The sequence below is a fragment of the Tamandua tetradactyla genome, chromosome 2 (genome assembly GCF_023851605.1).
Source record: "Tamandua tetradactyla isolate mTamTet1 chromosome 2, mTamTet1.pri, whole genome shotgun sequence".
Classification (NCBI taxonomy): Eukaryota; Metazoa; Chordata; class Mammalia; order Pilosa; family Myrmecophagidae; genus Tamandua; species Tamandua tetradactyla.
Genome location: NC_135328.1, coordinates 63,138,707 through 63,158,829, shown reverse-complemented (window position 1 = coordinate 63,158,829; position 20,123 = coordinate 63,138,707). Strand labels below are relative to the sequence as shown.

Genomic DNA, 20,123 nt, shown 5'->3' with positions numbered 1-20,123 from the left:
AATCCAAAACCAAGAAGAAACAGAAAGGCTAGAGGTAGGCAGACAGATACCAGAAGAAATCTAGAGAAGAAATAGACACAGCTTTATCTGGTTGTCACGTTCATTGTGCTTCTGAGCACGTCTGCTCCTGCTGTCATACCAGGAAGGGACTAATCCCACACTAGGGAATAAGGTCTTTGATGCCAGATTATCTCTCCAGCACAATGTGAAACACCCACTATTGGTCTCAGAGACAAATACAAAATGTTTACAGTATGAACAAAAGTTCCCATCTTTAGCCTTCAAAATTTCAGGCATTCCCAGACTCTAATATTCTGTTACTGTATGATAGCTTAGCCATATATAGAAGGAAGTGAAAGAAGGAAGAACCTGATGATGACAAAGACATGGGTATAAGCTTTAACACCCAGCATGTGGTTTGCCTTGCTTTCTTTACCCACCACTACAAGACAGGCAATGTCCCAAATGGAGACTGTTCTAAAAGTCTGAAACACAGAGTAGAGACAACATGGAACAGATTTGTAGTATGAGCATTGTAGCCATTCAGACTTGGATGGTCTTTTGTTGCACATAATAATCTATACTTATTCTAGTTTACTAGCTGCCAGAATGCAACATAATAGAAACGGAATGGCTCTTAAAAGGGAAATTTAATAAATTTCTAGTTTCCAGTTTAAGGCCAAGAAAATTACAATTACAACAAGTCTATAGAAATGTCCAATCAAAGGCATCCAGGGAAAGATACCTTGGTTCAAGAAGGCTGATGAAGTTCAGGGTTTCTCTCTCAAGAGAGAAAGCACACGGTGAACATAATCAGGGCTTCTCTCTCAGCTGGAAGGGCATATGACAAGCAAGGCATCATCTGCTAGCTTTCTCTCCTTTCTTCCTGTTTCATGAAGCTCCCTGGGAAGTGCTTTCCTTCTTCATCTCCAAAGGCCGCTGGCTTGTGGGCTCTCTGCTTCTTGTGGCTATGTCGTTCTTTTCTGCTCTCTCTGAACCTCTAATTCTCCAAAATGTTTTCTTTTATAGGACTTCAGAAACTAATCAAGACCCACCCAAATGGGTGGAGACACACGTCTACCTAATCCAGTTTAACAACCACTCCTGACTAAATCACACCTCCAAGGAGATGATCTAATTACAATTTCAAACATACAATACTGAATAAGGATTAGAAGAAATGGCTGCCTTTACAAAATGGGGTTAGGATTAAAACATGACTTTTCTAGGGTACATACATCATTTCATACCAGCGCAATACTATACTGACTAAATATACATATCTTGTTCTGATTGTGAGTTCTGTACAGGCAAACCGTGTCTTATTTGACTTTGTACCTCCAACACCTGGCATAGTGCCAACCACATAATAAAACACTCAAGTAATAATGAATGAATGAAAATTTCTGGATTTCATCTGTACAATAGGGAATTGGAGTAGATATTCCATAAGATACCTTCAGATGCTAGCAGCCCATGATTTTTGTAATTTCAGATATAAAGGCTCCATGTTTTCCTCTTAAAACACTCACATACTAAAGCTTCATTTCAACCTGAATTTCCTTTCTCTTCTGTTGAAAAGCTTTTGTATATGGCTGTATATGCATACAGCATTGTAAGAACTGCTTAAAAATTTTAAATCCCTGTGTAGTCAGTTTACAAAGGCAAGAAATTAAATACTGGGAATGCCTTTGCTGCCTCTGAGTAATGCGACCCTGGATGATGTTTCTCACTCCCACCCACTATCGCTGCCTGCTGTTCAAAGGCCATGTGGAATTACCTCTAAGAAGGAACTGCTTCAAGAATAGGGTGTAGAGTTAACAGCAATTGAAGTTTCCTGTGGCTATCTGTATCAGCCTTATCTAATATCTAAGCAGATGAACTTAAAAGTCAGAATGGAATGAGATGTTTCTACAAGTCAAAGAGGGTCCTGCTCAGCAATCTTACTTTAGAGCCCACACTGATTTCCTGTACCATGTCAGAGCACCTGCACAATGATATCAGCTCGACCCTGCAGAAGTGTCAGCGAACTATGGAATATTAGAGCTGAAGTGGACCTCAACTAGATATTTATCTAAACCCCTTGTTTCATAGGAAATTGAAACTCATTGTGATAAAGCAGTTTGCCCAAGGTCACAAATAGAAGAGGAAATGATCAAGGGATGTAGGATACAAAACTTTGATGACTTTGGTGATTTATTGGATGTAGGTGGTTAGGGAAAGGAAGGAGTAGAGGAAAATTCCCAAGTTTCTCAAATGGGTTAATGGGAGGAGGATGGGCTCAAATGAGAAAAAGCAAGTTTGAGGGAAATATAATGAGTTAAATTTGAGACATTTGAATCTGAAGTGTCTGTTTTCCAGATAGAATAATTGAACAGGTAACCAGATATTATAGATCTGAAGCTGAGGGAAAAGGACAGAGCTAGACAGATAAATGTAGGCATCATCAGCCTATACAGTTGGTGTTTGAGACTATTATAGAATGAAAAGAGGAGAGGAGAGGAGTGGAGAGAAGAAGGGAGAAGACAGAAGAGGGAGGAAGGGAGGGTAGGGCAGGGCAGCGGAAGGGGAGGGGAAGAGAAGGAAGGGAAGAGAAGGGAAGGAAAGAGAAGGGAAGGGAATGGAAGGGAAGAGAAGGGAAGCAGCAGAACATCAGCATCTCAGATCAGCAGAACAACCATTTCTAAGAGGATTTGTTAAAAATAAAAATAAAGAGAAATTTACAAAATAACCTACAAATAAGTGGCCAGGAGCTAGGAGGAAAACTGGGATATAATTGTATTAGCAAAGGCAAAGGAAAAGAGGGTTTCAAGATGGGAAAAACAACAATACAATACAAAACAACAATAGTTGTAGCAAACACTACTAATTGCTCTCCTAATATTCATTCTTCCTTTTTTTCTCTCATAGAACCTGATTTTTTTTTCCACCATGGACAATAGATTTTTACCTCATCAAAAACACAAAAGTATATTTAAAAAGTTGGTTTACTAGGCTCCTTTGCAGCTAGGGGTGGTCATATGATATCCCTCTGGCCAATTAGATATATGCAAAAATCTACTTGGTGCATTTCCAGGAAAACCATTATTTTCTTGAAATAAATTATCAAATAACTGGCACTTCACTGTTGCCCTTTACACTTTGCTCCTTCTTAAATAATGGTTTTATGCCCATAGATGCAGTAGTCATCTAAAGGGCATGAGTACAAATGACACATATGCTAGATGATGTAGTGGAAAATTAGGAGTCTGATTCCAGATCCACAGAGTTGAGGGAGAAACGTGGTAGTCAGCCTTGATTTCTCCCTATGTCTCACTCTGCTGTGCCCCAAGACACCTGATTCCATCCTTAAATACCTTTCAAATCTGCTTGCTACTAACCACCCCTACTAGCCTGTATTGGTCAGTGTCATCATGTCTTGCCTGGCTTACTGCACTGCCTTCCTAACAGATTTTCCCACTTCCAGACTACCTGCCTCCAACCCTCCTTCTAACCTGCTATCAGTATCTAACCTGCCATTAGTATCTAATCTGTTCTCAGTATCTTCAAAAGCGGAATTTGTTTTTGTTGGTCCCTGCTAAAAATACTTCCGCATTTCTTTGTTGCCTAGTGGATAAAGTAAAGGTCCATAGCCAGTCAAATAAGCCCTTTATGATTTGACTCATGCCTTACATGTCTCCAGCTGAAGATATCATATGCTGGTTTTTCCAGAAACTTTACTTAGGTACATCTCCACACTTTTTCACTTGCTCTTCCATCTGAACTGCATTTGGAATAAGTTCCAGCCAATGGATTTGCATTTGGTGACCAAAGGAGGGCTCTTAAGCTTAAAGAAAATAAAACCCAAGAGCACAGAATCACTATCTACCCTTATCTGAAGGGCTGTCATATAGAAGAGGGGATTTAATTGTGCTGTGGGGCTTCAAATGGTAAAACTAGGACAAGCAGATGGATATTATAGGGGGACAGAGACTGGCTCATTATAGGGAAGGACACTTTAACAGTCAGAGCATCTAAAATTAGAATGTGCTACACCCAGAGGGGGTGAATTCAGCACCCCTGGAAGTATTAAAGCAAAATTTTGTATCTATTTAGAGGAGATGTTCTAGAGGGGATTCAAACATAGAACATGTGATCAAGAAACCCCTGCAATGAAGTCGTAATAGATCTGAGTTCAAATTCAAGTGATTCAGCCTGTTTAAACCTCATTCCCCTCTGGAAAATGAGGGCTGTGAAAATAAATGAAATAATGAATGTAAAAGCACTGCAGCTGCATTACAAAAGTCATAATTGCTCAATAAATGGTATTTCTGATGATGAGAACACTGATTATGACACTATGAATACACATATTTCAACCTTTTTTTTTTGAATAGGGACCATGTATAAGTATTGTGCTACAAACTTTACATTTTACATTAAATACATCCCCATAATGCTCCCCCATATAGACACTATTAATATCTTCATTTTACAGATGAGTCAATTGATTCTCAGAGAGGTTAATCACTTGATCACTTGTCCAAGAAAACCCTGCTAGGTTTAAGTGGGGAAAGGGGATTTATCTGTTGGATGTCATAGCTCTTCCCACCAAGTTAGTGCCTTAACATGAAAGAATGGCCGCCCAGCGTCCTCCTCCCGCTGTGAGCCTAAATGCACAGCCTCTGGGGCCAGAGGAACCCATTCCACCCCACCCCCCGCGGAAAGATCAACCGAATGGGAAGGAGCCTTGGGTTCTCAAGGCAGCTTCAGCGAGGGAGGAGAGAATCGCCCAAAGCCGAAATTATGTCTCAGGGTGGTCGGCCTGACCGGCTATCCAAGACCCCATCTACTCCTTGAGAGCTGGGCGCGGGGTGTGGGAGTGGAGGTGCCAGGGTGCCCTTTCCCTCGCACTAGCCCGACTGGCTAGCGCCACTGTCGAGGCGGAGTGGGATCGGGGTTCCAGGGGTGCTCCCGGGTCCCGAGCTGGGATGCCAGGAGGAGGGAACCCCAGTGACTCACCCGCGGCCGGGGCGAAACCCAGAACCTCCCCCGCCCCCATCACCACCACCACTAATTCCTTCTCGGCGCTCGTGTCTGCGCTCCAGTGTCCCGCGGGCGCAGGGCCTCTGGAAGGGGACAGACCCCGCATCCGGAGACCCGCGGGTTGAAACCGCCCCTGGAAGCCGCTGTCTGCCTGGTCTCCCTAATTTGTAACTGGAGGAAAAGGCTCCACGTGCCCTGAGGTCACCTCCAGCTACCATCTCTGCCCCATTGGACCTCGGTCCCGGAGGTCAGACTTTGACGTTCCAACAACTGCCCGGTGAACAAACCGACCAGAGTCCCGGTCTCCCGCCGGCGGCAGCTTCGCACCCCAGACGCTCCCCGAGCGCGAGGGCGAGCCCAGCCGCCCTGCTTAGCGGAGCCCGGGCTGCTCCAGGCACCCCCAGATGAGACCCCGGGCAGCCCCCCCGCCGGATGGTCTCTCCCCAGGGTCTGCCACCCTCCTGCCCCCGTGCGTCCGTATTTGTTTCTAAGCTCGCTCTGAATGTGATGTAACGAGGCCAGGCCCGCGCGCGGCTTTCCCTCTTCCTGGACTGAGTCCTTCCTCCCTCCAGCGCCAGGCGCTCGGCGCCAAAACCCAGCGCTGGGCTGTGCATCGGCTCCGGCTTCCAGAACACTGGGGACCGACGGGCACTGCTGGGAAAGACACGCTCCCACGTCCCACCCTCTGGATGACAATCAGTGGGAAAAGCCAGGCTTTCCTCCTAGAGACAAGGAAGCCAGCCGTGAGGACAGCTGCTGTGGAGGTTTCCAAGGAGATACAGACGGACTTCTTTCCCAGCTCCCAGGGAGACGGCAGGAAACCTCAGGTACCTTGATGACCCTAGTTGGTGGATGTTTATATGAAAGAGAGAGTGGCTGAAATAGTGAGTGAGTGAGTGAGTGAGAGAGAGAAAAACAGAGAGAGAGAGACAGAGAGAGGGAGAGAGAGAGAGATTACAAGAGAAAGAGAGGGAGAGACAGAGCAAGAGAGACAGAAAAAGAGCCAGAGAGCCAGAAAGAGAAGAGAAAGAGAGAGCTAGAAAAAACAGTCAGATAGACACAGAGAGAGGCAGAAGACAGAGATCAAGATTGACAGATAAGTAGAGTCAGAGACAGAGTGCAAGAGAGGCAGGGATTGAAAGGAAGAGAAAGAGCTGGCAGGAGGAAACTTGGATTTTTGTCTTTTAACCCTCTGTGGTTCCACCTGACAGAAGAGAGGAAAACTGCTCCCTGGCCAGCAAGCAGCTCCCAACCTGGATGGAGTGAAAGATGAGGCCTGATGACATTAACCCGAGGACTGGGCTGGTGGTGGCCCTGGTCAGTGTTTTCCTGGTCTTTGGCTTCATGTTCACCGTCTCTGGTATGAAAGGGGAGACGCTGGGAAACATCCCCCTTCTGGCCATCGGGCCAGCCATCTGCCTACCAGGCATTGCAGCCATTGCTCTGGCCAGAAAAACCGAGGGATGCACCAAGTGGCCGGAGAATGAGCTACTCTGGGCGCGCAAACTGCCCTGCTTCCGGAAACCCAAGGACAAGGAAGTGGTGGAACTGCTGAGGACCCCTTCGGACCTTGAGTCGGGCAAGGGGAGCTCAGATGAGCTGGCTAAGAAGGCGAGCCTCAGGGGGAAGCCTCCCCCGCAGGGACAGAGTGAGGTGCCTACTGCCAGCTCCATCACCACTCCCACGCCCACAGAGGAAGGAGAATGCCAGAGCCTGATCCCAAGTGGGCATCAGGAGACATCCAGATACCTGGACGGCTACTGTCCCTCAGGCAGTTCACTCGCCTACAGTGCCTTGGACGCCAAGTGCTCAGCCTGGGACAGGTCTGAGTGTCCTGAGCCTGAGGACAGCATCTTCTTTGTACCCCAGGACAGTATCATCGTTTGCTCCTACAAGCAGAACAGCCCCTATGACAAATACTGTTGTTACATCAATCAGAGTCAAGGCAGGTGGGAACACGAGACGATAGTCTAAGCTTTGCATACAAGAGTTTCTATGTTGATGGAACATAAGTACACCCAGCTCCCAATGGAAGGAAACAGCCGTGCTCCAACAGCCTTCACGCTGTTAGAAATGAACCTGGTATGTGATGGGTGTGCACACCTCTGGTGCTTGAAAGTCATGTAAATAGGCATGTTGGGGACACATTTTAGGGAAGGGTGATGAGGGTCAAGATCACTGTAAGAGGCAGTGAGTAGAAAAGGGAGGAGTTGTTCCACTTGCTTTTTAACATTTTAAACAATGTTGAATGTTTTGTAAAATAATCCCCAAAATGTTGCCCAGCACCTGCTGAAAGCAAGGTACATTTAGAGTGGATTGCAGATACTGGGCATCAAATGATACATGGGTTATCTATAGGGAAACTGAGCTGCTTTAATGTCTGAAGAAGTTGAAAGAAACATTAATTTAATGCTCCATTGTGTGAAAGTATTTTTGCCTGGTGAAAAGCTCTTCACACTTGGTATTTGCTGAGAAATTAAAAAAAAAAAATCATGATAGAATAACTAAATCCCTTCTTAGGAGATGATTTTTAGAGTGAGAGAGAGTTAAAGACAGTTGAATTATGTAATTCAGTTTTGTAGCATTCTCCTCTACCAAGATTGGGGACTTCAAATGAAGGAAAGTAAAACGTGACCAGCTATATGAAACAGTTTTAGATGGCTATGTTACTTCTTAAACTCTTCATCTCAGTTGATTTACTGGGTCTTTACCTGAAGTGTTTTTTTTTAACATTTACTTTCATTCATGTATAATTTCCTCATCAAGTGCAAAATGACTTAAAGTATTTTAAAGAATTAGAGTTTGTTTTCATTAAGTCAAAATGAATTTTACGTATACATACAAGTGTTTGACATTTCTGAGAGACATGTTGGTAATTCTTCTTCTTCTATGTCTTTGCAAATTGAAGACTTTAAAGTCAGTACAGCAGTTCTGGACTTTATGCTGAGTTTGCATGAAATGCAATAGTTAAACCTTTGGAAGCATCACTATTTGTCATTATTTGTACATTTGTTCAACATTCCCAGATTGTAAATGCCTCTGAAACAAAAATTAATGTGCTAGATTTAACTAAAACCCAGATTTTATTACACTCATCTGACTTGTGAACAGTACATGACAAATGTCTGTATTATTTCATGCTTACTTTTATGCTGCTGAAGAAAAAAATCAAATGAAAGCCTAAAATGTATTTCCTGTTTCACTCGTTTAACTATGATAGATAAGAAGGGCAATCAGCCAGAATACTGTTTGATCCATGTAAAGAGAAGCATTGAATCATATATAGAAATAGTAGTAGATTGCATCTTAAAGATAAGGATAATTTTGCATCTTTCAACAGCTAATTATTTTAAAGGATCAGACAGCTTCAACCACTTTCTCTCAAAAGGGGAATTGAGTACAAAAATTTTGGACATACTTCTTTTACACATGTCAGCCCCAACTCTACAATACTTTCTTAAGGAATGCAAAGGTAGCAACTGTTTTGTCTTAAGAAACCATGTCCTTAAAAACCACACTTTACAAATCAAGTTCTAAATTATGTAATTTTCCTTAGTAGGGCTTCAATGTCAGAAAATGGGATGTGTGATTCTGGGAGAATTTCATCTTCTCACACTTCAGTTTCCTACATTATAAAATGGGGGGAGGGAGCCTAATTTACACTACATTATTTCTATCATTCGTTCCCAGTTTGAATATTCTGTGATATTATGTCAAAGATGCTTTAAATATTGCCCAGAAAAATGAGTTATAGCAGAATGCATGCTAAAGTTATAAAATTCACAATAGCAGTTATAAGGCATGGATTGAATTCTTGCTACTACTCAAAACAATCTTATAGAGGTATAAAAGCAGATTTGTTTTATTACCAAATATTATTTATTTAACATAATGCATTTTTGGGAATAAAATTTTGGGAGTTTAATAGTTTTGAAGAATAAAGTTTAGATATTGGTATAGCCCAACATTATCTGATGCACTGCTTTGCATTAAATGTAATTTATTTTGGATCCAGGGCATGAGTAAGAATAGTTTCCTGAAGTCACAATACCTTTTAATAATTCTAATGAATTTTGAAAGAGGGAAATAATATTTCCGTAAAGATGAAATTTTAGTAATCTAGTGAATTTTGAAAGAAGGAAATCATATTTCCATGAAGATGAAAAGTATTGGATAACCCTTAGGAATAAAACTTTCTCTTAGGTGTTTGCCACTGTGGAAATCTTTAGAGGTGAGGAGACAATGAGACATCAGAGAGAGATGTTCACAGAGGCTCATCAAATCTTATACAAGATCTGAAAAGAGATGCTCAGAGTTTCAGGTAGGGTTTGGGATTTGGAAAGGTTACTTTCTGATTTCTTGAATGCAATTCAAATAACACACATAACACACATGCATCCACAGCCTCCAATTTCCAAATCCAGGGCCAACTACTAGCTTAGGGATATAAGGTGTTTTATCACATTCAGGGTAAAACTGTGGTTTTTCCGAACAAACATAGAAGTGAAGGAAAACAAGGAGAGAAAGCAGGGACAGAAAACTGTTTCAGCCCCTTAGAGGAAAACAGAGCAACTGATTCCAATGAAAAATTTAGCAAATTGTTAATAATAACGTAATAGAAATGAAGGTATTTTCTCATTAGTCTTTAAGAGCTTCGAGACAGATGTAAATATAAGTAGTCATCAGTTTCCTCTATGTTGTTATTAATCCAAATAGTCATTTCAACTTTATTGTAAACAGGTATTTTATTTTTGAAATTTTCTCTATTGAACTTCTCTTGCTCTATATTCCTACTTATTATGCACATGGGTTCTTTTTCAAACTGTTTCTTGATTCCAAAGTGTGAATTCAGCCAAGACTCCCAAACTGGAGCATATTTAGGCAACTGTTTCAAGATTTAGTTCTTATTGCAATTCTCATGGTAAACAAAATCCAGATATAGTTTAATTTCAGGCTCTCTACCAAACCCCACTAACCAGTTACTTTGCAAATGTTTTAGATACTGTGACTCTTAACATCCAGTGAGCTGCAGATAATGGCAAAGGTAGGAACGGTTTGTTCTTTTAAATGTTTTTCCCTTTTGTAAGGGCCAACCTCTACTTATTTATTTATTAACATCTCCCCTCCGCAACCACAGCCTCATATATTTGGTGAACTCACAGTCATTAGTATTATTTTATTACCTTAAATAAAACATTTTTGAAAATCCATAATCCCACTATCCTAACTGAACTATTTCCATTTTAGCATATTATCCCCCTCCATATGCATATACGGCTTACATATTGTAATCATGTCCTTTTCTTATCTGTTTTAATTTTATCTTATGTATGTTTTCATGTTTTATGCAGTATTCCTAATTATCATTAAAGGATTATGTAATATGCCATCTTTGTGATGTGCCATAATTTATCATGCCATTCTTTATTGGAGGCCAGATATTTGAGTTTTATGGATGGCTTTGTATGTTTTTCTTGGTTTTGTTTTGTTTTGTTCCTATTATTGGTAACACTGTGCCACTATTTGTCATATGCCCATAGAGATGAAAATTTACCATAGAAAGGTTATCTCCTTATTAGATAGGGCTGGGAGGGGGGCAGAAATTTGATAATGGATCAAACGCTCCATATTGTTGTTCAGGATGTCTCTTCACTCATGTAGATGCAATAAATAGAGTGGAAGACAAAATAAGGCTTAATTAAAAAGATCTCCCCATTGGGAGCTGAGCTTGGATTTTTAAGAGTAAATATGAAGCATTTCCCAATTTAAGGTACCAGTAGTCGTGTTTTTCAAAATCAAATTACAGTGGGGTCAGTTTTCAAGAACATAATGTTCAACAAGCCAAATGACAAATAGACTTAGACAATAATAACTACTTTGTAATATTTAAAAAGAATTTTCTTAAAGTACCTCACCATATATTTCCTAATATATTTAATATATATATTTATTATTACCTATTAGTGACTTTTACAAATGAACTGGAAATTCTGGAATTTAATAGACTCAATCCATGAGTTTTCTGTGTTTCTATTTCCTTCCTGGAAAAAACTAAACTGAGGATGGAGATATATATAAATGCTTGGCTCAACCAAGTATCTCAATAAAGGACTGAATTTCATTCAGCCTCTTGTCCAGATGACATACAATCATGTAAATATCATTGAGTCAGAAATTGTGTCTTTGATTTCTCATTGCCTACTACAGGGTTCTCACTCTATGGGCACCCAATAAAAATCAGTTTATACTCGATGCTGCACAGATACTTACACAAAAGGGCAGGCATGTTTGGATCAATTGGGAGTGGCCTTATGGAGGTTCTAACACAGGAGAAGCATCACTGATTATGCTCTTGTCAGCCTTCCCAGGTCTCCATCCTCATCTTATCCCCTTTCCACAAGCCTGCCCAGTATCCATTATTCTTTCACTCAACAAATACTGGCTTAGGGATAAGCGTGAGCCTTCATGGAGCTCACAGCCAAGTGTGGAGGTTGAAGAATAAAAAGATCATGTCAAGGGCCAAAGGGAAGGTGTTAGCATATGGTGGGACACCTAACCCTCACCTGCCAGGGGGCAAGGGGTGAGAAGAGACAGGAATCAGGAAACGTTTCATAGCGGAAAAATGTTCAATATGAGACCAGAACAATGAAAAAGAGGTAGCTTGTTAAAGAGCTGGGTGACAGAGTGTGTTCTAAGCCATAAAAAAATAAAAATAAATTAAAAAAACAGTGCATATGAAGACCAAAAGGAGAGAAAAGAACATGACACATGTCTAAAGAAATGTAAGGGTTCATCAGATGGCTGGAGAGTGTACTGCTAGGTGGGAAGTGGGGCAGGTAGAGAAGAGCCAGGTCACGGCTGGGCCTCTCAAAGCCAGAAAAAGTTACATAAGCCCCACAATGACCCTCATTTTCTTGGTCTTTAACAATTACAGTTTGCCCAATAGCAGTGCCCCAACCAACCACCCTTTCCTCTGCAGGAAGAGTTTGTATAAGGGCAAAAATGTATCTGCTGAATATATTTTCCCTCCAGATTTTAACTTCCCCATGGATTGAAACAACAGGTTGCCCTGTCTTGCCTTCACCCTAGACACCAGAAAATTGGTGAGGAATTTTAGGAATTCTAAAAAGCTTTATGATGCCAAGGTAATGTGTTAGAGAGGCAGAAATCCATAGGAAATTGTAATCCCTGCCTTTCCTAGTCCCACCCTATAGGACCTTAAACAGCATTCTTTAGCCTCACCTAAAAATTTAGCCAGTCAAGATAGGCCAGTGGTTCTCAAATTCTAGCATGCATCAGAATTACCTATAGGGCTTGTTAAAACAGATTGTGGGGACCACCCCCAGAGATTTTCTGATTCATTAGACTCTACAGTGCTAAGAAATCCCCAGATAAGGCCAATAATGCTGGTTTTGGGTCTCTTTACCCTCCTAGGTATGTTCTCAGTTGGTTTTACAGCCCCAACCCTGGTGCAGACTCTGGGTCCTGCAATGCCCAGGTAGCAACACTTGGATCTAATGGCTGTCACAGGATAGGTACTCAGTAAGTAATTTGAATTAATGAAAAAATGGTCCATTTAATCCCTTTCACTGGGGTTCTTCTTTGGGGAGGTGAGTGTACCTCATCTTCCCTGATGTAACTAGAGCCCAATCCTTTATTCCAACTGGTTCAACTGGATTCATAACTCCCTGCTGTCTCCAGACCTTGCGGAGACCATTTGCCCCAAAATTGGACTTTTTGATTGGCAACAGGAAATCTGAAGGAGGCCAGGTGGTTTAAACCTTCTCTGGACCCTGGTCTTTAGACTTCTGGCCTTCTGGTAATAGCCAACCCCATCATGATTGGGCTTATCTCAACAATTCTTGGTTGATTCCTCCTCCTGATAAAGCACTCCTGAGTTCCCCAGCATGACTCTGGCTAAGGGATCACAGGACAGGTATCTGACCCAGGTTCCAATGGTGACTTTGAAATAGAGATTGAACTAGAGATCCGGGAAGCTTTCTCAGTCAGCCAGAATAAAGAATGGTTTGCTGTATTATTATTTTAACTCTTGAACTATTTTAATCATGCTTTGTGTGCATGGATTCCAATGGCTAATTTTATTCTTTCTTCCCCGTGACTCATGTTTGTGAACTGTGTGAAAGAGGACACTGAACTATGACCCTGGGAGAGTAATATATTCAGGCTCCAATGGATGATGGGGGAAGTAAATCCCAAGGTAAAAGTCTTCCCAAGAAATCCAGAAGAAGAAATTAAATCTGTTACTTATCAATATTCCAACAATTTAATGTTCTCTATAATCCAACATTACTGGGCAGTCCAGGTAACTGCCAATGCACAAGTATCTAATAAAATAACCCATCTGTGCCAAACCACAGTCTTCCCACTCCTTTTTTGTTGCAGCTTCTACCACTGTTTCCCTTGGAAACCACAAGAACAGATTCCTGCAAAAACGTCTCCTTCCTTTCTCACTCGTCAGACCCAGGGACTAGCAGCCTTTCTTCCTCATTGAAAACACCTGATGTTGGGGATGCCATCAGTGTGGGGAACAATATTAAAAAATTTCTATACTGGGTCAGACACATGATACATTCAGTCTAGAGTTCTTTCTTGGATAATTTCACTTTTCTCTTACATGACACACCATATCAGTTTCTCCTTTGTGTTGTAATGATCTGTATATTCAAAGCTTCTCTATCTTAGGCAATATAAAGTCTAGGGAGGACATGGTATTCTGCTTGGCATTTATTCAAAGCCCTAACAATGCCCTTTGCTTGTAAAAATGATTTGGATTATGTAAATATTGATGAATATTACTATAACCCAATAATCAAAGTTTTAGCATCCATTGATGATTCTTGCCTGAATTAACTACTACTATAATAGTTGCTAAATCGTCATCTTTCTTCCTTTATTCTATGAATCTCATGGATTATTATTTTATTCAATGGGTTATTTTTATGTCGCTCTCTTTTTTTAAATGATCAAATTGTTCCAGACTTGGCCCAGTGGGAGCCCCCTTCAAGCTGCTCCTATATGCTTTTGATAAGTCCCCATCTTGCTTTGAACACTTCTTTACTTTTTATGAGAAGAGAGTTCACAAAATACTTAATAATTTTTTTTTTCTTTTCGTTCTCATGGGAATTGAACCCGGGTCTCCGGCTTGGCAGGCAAGAACTCTGCCTGCTGAGTCATCATGGCCCACCCAATACTTAATAATTTTTTAAAAAAGAAAAATAATCACTTTTCAGTGGAGAAACCTGGCAGGTACCATCCTAACCAAGAAATCAGTTACTATCCGTAGTAACAGGGCAAACGTCTATCGTGTGCCTCCTAACATAATGCACTGAGAAGAAAACATCACCACTTCTGTGATATTTCTGCCCAAAAGTGAGTAACCTCAATCTAATCAAGAAGAAAAGTCCAAATTGGAGGTCATCCGACAAAATAACAGTCTGTACCCTTCAAAAATGTCAAGGTTATAAAAGACAAAGACTAAGAAACAGTCCACATAAAAAGAGACTAGAGACTTGTCACTAAGTGCAATGCATGATCCTGTATTGGATCCCGAAACAGAGAAAAGAAATTGCTATGTGGAACAGTTAGCAAAATTTGAAAAAAAATTTGTAGATTAGATAATAATATCATATCAATGTTAACTTTCTGACTTTGATAATTGTAGTATGATTATATAAAAGAAGGTCCTTACTCTTATAAAACAGACACCAAGGTACTTAATGGGAAAGCATCATCATCTCTGCAGCATTTAAAAGGTTCAGAATGATAAAGCAAATGTGGTAATCTAGTAAAGAGTAATTGGGAAGCTGGATGAAGGATATATAAAAATTTTTGTGCTCATTTGGTATACAACTTTTCTCTGTATTTGAAATTATTTCAAAATTAAAAGTTGCAAAAACTGATGAAAGACAATACTATTATTGGATAAAAGACAATACTATCATTTATTTGTATTTATTTATACTCTGCAATGTTCTAAAATGATTAAAGGCTATAATGGCATTAAATTAATTATATTTGGTGCCACCTCATCCTGCCTGGCATAGTCATAAGTGTCCCTTTTGAGCAACCACCCAATTAGTCCTGCCCGGGCTAACTGCAGTTAGCAAACTCTGTTATTTTATATGGTTTGGATGATAAGAAGCTGCCCTCAGCTTCTTCAAACATCCCTTACTATTACATACCATATAGTCTGAAACTTCCCGTCTTCACTGTCTGATGGAAAGCCCTCGCTCTCACCCCTAGATTATGGTAAAGACAAGAGACCAGGACCCACAGGAGTTTCCAACCTTCCCCCCATCTCCCCCCACCCCTACGTCCACTCCCACCCCACCCCCACCTCCCCATAGACCCTCACAGGAGCCCAGGTTAAGTAAACCCAGCTGAGCCCTCCACTGTCCTCATTCACCCCTCTCTCCCTCCACGGCCTTTTGATCTAACAAAGCTGTCATTTCATACATTCCAGGCTGGCTGGCTATCTGCGTATGCGCCTTATCACCCAAAGAATTTCCGCATAACACCTAAAACAAAGGCAATTTATAAGCCTACCTATTCTACAACAAGATTTTTTTTAATTAAGTGTCTCGATTAAGGTGAGCCAAGGATTTAAGTGCATGTAGTTTGTTTAGGACATGATCCTGAAAAGCATCTTAATCTGGTAAGAGAAGAAAGCAGTCAGGGTGTGATATTGAGTGGGTCACAGCTATGGAGAACTGGGAATTAGTTCTGCTGGGGAACTCTGGGAGACAGTGTAGAACACACCTCAGAGTTGGGCCGTCCTGAGGGATGAGGAAACTGAGGGATTTATCAACCAACTCCCACCATTCGTTAGTTGAAGACTGATCTTAGGAAAGCATTAACTCCAAGTCCATGCCCTGACACATGCTAAGTAGGCTACCATTGCAACTGAGAAATCAGGATTTAAGGGATGATTTTCATTACTGAATCATTATATAGATATTCCTTTTTGCTTTCTGGTATATTGGAGTAGACAGAGGGAAATACCTGAAATCTCTAGGTTGTAATCCAGCTGCCTTGATCTCTGATAATGATTGTATAGCCCTTATCTTCTGCCCCGTGATTGTAAAACCTTGTGACTACTTGTGACTAGCCTTCATTTGTATCCAGTTATCCAGTTTTTCTACTTTAGAGTCTTGTCATCACTAAAGGCAGCCCCTAATGATTATTAACGAAGGATCTTGGGTCAACCCAGAACTTAGCCACCCCGAGCCCACAGTGATATTGATATTCAAGACTGGATCCAACCCAAACGGGCCCTCCCAACAATGCACAGTGGCTTAGACTTTAACCAACAAGTGACCCAAACCTCATTCTGCCATTTTCTTACACACATTCTGTGACTAAGCATGTAACCAATCTGCACATGCTCAATTATTAGATCCCCTCTGATTACATCATTTGGGGCCATGTGCTCATTATCTTAAACCCTGCCCATCCTTTCTCTAATAAAACTATTAAAATTACTGCAGTATGGGGAGATAGATTTTGGGCCACTAGGCCATCTGCTCTCCCACTACACATCTAGTAATAAACTCTTTCTCACTTTGAAACCCCAGTGTCTCAGGAATTGGTTGTTGAGCGTGTTAGGCAAGAAAATTCACAGCCTTTGTCTGGTAACACCATGGCCAGAGGAAACACAGGAATGAGCAGCAGGTGTTGCATTTGGAAAGCTGTAGGGTTGGTGTGTACCGAAAGAGTGAGGAAGGGGTATGGGTGGAGCCTAACCATGTCAGCTACAATAAGTGAGCAAATCAAGACTAAGGAAAATAGATAAATCAAGGTGAGGTTAGTACATAACATATCCTATCATGCAAATGTGGGCTTTTTATCAATGATCAATATCATCAAGAAGATTCATGGGAGAATATAGCTACCCTGCTTGTCACTAACTTCTAAATGTTTCTCAAAATAATCCACAATAATTATATTTTCATCCTGTTATTATCTTTTTTTTGTAGGAAAAGCATTCTAGAAGTTTGTTTTCATGAAAAAAACTTCTTCTACTCATCCCAAACTTATCTCTTTCCAAACTCCAGGGTTCACCAGGATTTGCTAAGTGACACGGTGTCTCCTATCTGTCCTCTCTATGCTTTTTGAGACTTGGAAGATATCTTCTCTCAGTTTATATCAAGGAGATTCTCACTTGGCAATGTTTCTAGCTTATGAATCATGGTGTGTGCTCATGTGGACTCTTGACCTGACTAATGCACTGACTAAGCTTCTTTGAACTCTGAAACACATCCATCCTGGACTTTGAGCCCCTTAAACAGGCTTGAACTTAGATTCAGGAGGACAAAGAGCAAAGGACAAAACTCTTGAAAGTGAGGTCTCCACAACAGATGCAACCACAGAGTCTAGTTTTTAAATGACCTTTGCCAAGTGTCATCCCTCACCCTCCACAAAGGAAACACCCTAGTAAGAAAGCAAATGAGGAGAATAAGATTTTGTTCTATAGAAAACATTGATTTTAGCACAGTGGAGATCATTGCAAAGCATTTCTGTTCTCTAAAAACTAAAAGAATCCACATAACTCTAGAAAATGTGTTCTACATAATGGGTTCTTAAACTCATTACTGGGGTGCATGACTGAACTCCCTAAAAATATACGCATATTTGTGTGTGTGTTCATACACACATCTTTCTCCCCCTGAGAAGAATTCCAAAACTTTCTTCAAGATTCTTAATGTTTTACCATACCCTCCTCCCAAATCTTGAGGATTCCTGGCCCTGACAACATAAATCACAACTACAACAATCAGCTCTGAGCTTTTGCATCTGACACCCTCAGAATCCCATCATTTTTTGATACACCATTATCAAATGTGTAATCTCAGATTCCTCCAGCCTCCCACAAGAAATGCTTCTTGCAGGCTGCCTGCCATTCTAAGATGTCAGCTGATTACCCCTGCCAGAAGATTGGCTCACATCACTTCACAGGAGAAGCTGTGTGTGCTCTCAATCCAGAGCAATTCCCCAGTGTAAGAAACATATTGTAACATTCGAGAATAGAATCTTCGTAGACACATACAGGGCCAGTTGAAGGACAATTTTCTCTAAAGGAGAAGGGAGGAGGCTGAAGAAAATTAATAGCATATATTCACAATTATCAGTATTGTTTCAGCTTTGCCTGTCTCGTCTTGAACTACTTGACTCTTCCATCTGAAGTATAACCTAAAAAAATTACACACACACACACACACACATCTCAATGGTTTCCTCTTCCTGCTACATAGAGTACATATGGATTAAAGAAATTTCTGAGGGAAAATCTCTGTTCTTCCCCATTTCCTCCTTTGGGAAAGGCATCTGCCCCTCTCTCTGCTGCGCCTCTTCAGTCCTCTTTACCCCACAGCTCCATTATAAGTTTGAAAACTAAAGTTCCACTATAAGTTTTTCTAATCGCATAGATTTGAAGTTTTATCATCGTATTACCTTGGGCTTCTCCATTCTCTTCATGTCTCCGCCTCATCAATGGTCCCCAAATCCTCTCAATGTTCCCAAAACAGCCATTTTCCTGTCTGGTTATTTCTTTCTTCCCAGCCTCGGAATTGCCCAGAGTACTCAACACAATAATGCTGACAACATTTGCTAATCCCAATGGCTATCCTGCTACTTGTCTTAGACAATAACATTTATTTGAAAATAAAATATTAAATCATTGCTCTATACATTAGTAGGATGTAGGAACTTTAACACACCTCTGTAAGATAAGCATTATCTTCTTTTTTATAGAATTCTCCTATACAAAAATAGGCTCCCTGCACAAAAATCACAAATTGTTAATACTGCCAGAGGTGAGGGGGCAAGTAAAAGAGGTGTGCAGGGCTCTACTAATACCCACATCATAAGTTTCCTTAGGTTCTGGTTGTGTGCTGGTGTACAACAGGGGATTTAAATCGACCCACTGAACATATGCCAAATGATGGCCCCCAGGATTGACGTATTCAGAAAGACAAGGCACAGACCTGGTAAAGGTGGACCACAACCAAGAAATCTATTTGATTTTGACTTAACACAAGCATCCCAAACTATGGCAAGCCCTCTCTCTACAGTGGTCCATAAATAAGGTTGAGAGCTATTCGTTATTTCATAAAACTAGAAAGAAATGGCACATTCTTCACACTAAGCCCACATTGGCCAATTAAAGTGCCTATGCCTTTGACTAGAATTATCCCAATTCCATGTAGTAATAGAGTTTCACTCCTGCTGATCAGAGCCTCTGGTTGACAATTACATTAACTCTTTTTTTTCCACTAATTTTTAATTAAGATTAAGTGAATAGCTAAAGAGACAATGACAGTTAAATGCAACAAATGATCCTGGGCCTTATCTAATAATGGAGGACAAGAGGCTCAAAAGAATATTTTGGGGACATATGAGAAAATTGAACTATAAGCAGTAAGCTTTGTATCAATGTTAAATTTCTTGAACTTGATCATTGTACTTAAGATGGTTATATAAGCGAATATCTTTGTTCTTAGGAAATGTACATGGAAGTATTAAATGTTCAAGGAGCATGATGTATTCAACCTGTACTCCAAAGTTCAGAAAGATACAGATGGATGCATGGATGGATGGATAAAGATAAAAAGATAAGTCGATGATGGATTGATAGACCGATGATAAGTAGAATAATACAGCAAATGTAGGAAAATGTTAAAATTGGTGGCCCTGGATATCCTGGGGTGGGGAGGGATATGTTGGAGTTCTCTGTATAGGGTTTGTATTATTTTTGCAACTTTCCTGTAACTTGAAATTATTTCAAAATAAAAAAACCTTAAAGACAAAGAAAATTAAAGAACAAATTAAGCATAATTAACAAATATATTTCTAAAGGAAACTCTTTGAGGAAAAACAATTTACAAACAGTCCTTGGTAGTGGCAAGAGGTAGGATCACTTATCTTGATCATTTCTGGCCAATTATTTGTTGATCCCCCTTAACATCAGCTTCACAACCAGTATAGCCATCCCTGCTTCTTCTGTTTGACTCTTGCCAGGCTTTGGGCTTACGTGACAATTACTGTCAGCCCAATGGTTGTTGGTGTTTCCAGGTAGCACT

The 20,123-nt window shown here is 40.7% G+C and overlaps 1 protein-coding gene and 1 long non-coding RNA gene across 10 annotated transcripts in view; one reads left to right on the top strand and one right to left on the bottom strand.

The window, feature by feature from the left end:
• LOC143673445 (uncharacterized) overlaps positions 1–5,488 on the bottom strand; it is a 24,028-nt gene extending 18,540 nt beyond the window's left edge. For 3 of the 4 annotated variants that reach the window (XR_013170367.1, XR_013170365.1, XR_013170368.1), the window contains exons 1-2: positions 5,002–5,488; positions 3,673–3,826 (exon numbers count right to left, since the gene is read on the bottom strand). This is a non-coding gene — a long non-coding RNA (uncharacterized LOC143673445). The remainder of the gene's footprint in view (positions 1–3,672; positions 3,827–5,001) is intronic. The other variant, XR_013170366.1, reaches the window with a different exon arrangement.
• Positions 5,437–20,123, top strand: TMEM215 (transmembrane protein 215). Of its 6 annotated transcripts, none has more exons than XR_013170361.1 (6): positions 5,437–5,852; positions 6,237–7,107; positions 9,229–9,346; positions 10,025–10,069; positions 12,460–12,567; positions 13,429–13,593. XR_013170361.1 is itself a non-coding variant. In XM_077147969.1 (2 exons), exon 2 carries the CDS (start codon positions 6,295–6,297, stop codon positions 6,997–6,999), a length of 705 nt encoding a protein of 234 aa, XP_077004084.1. In that variant the 5' UTR covers positions 5,437–5,852; positions 6,237–6,294; the 3' UTR covers positions 7,000–7,660. The 6 variants fall into 6 exon arrangements, 1 of the variants encoding a protein (XP_077004084.1); XR_013170360.1 differs by lacking the exon at positions 13,429–13,593 and adding an exon at positions 13,170–13,361; XR_013170362.1 differs by lacking the exons at positions 12,460–12,567; positions 13,429–13,593 and adding an exon at positions 19,545–20,123.

Excerpts from the sequence above, each read along its gene's own strand:
- TMEM215 (XM_077147969.1), top strand. The coding sequence starts at position 6,295 with ATGAGGCCTGATGACATTAACCCGAGGACTGGGCTGGTGGTGGCCCTG.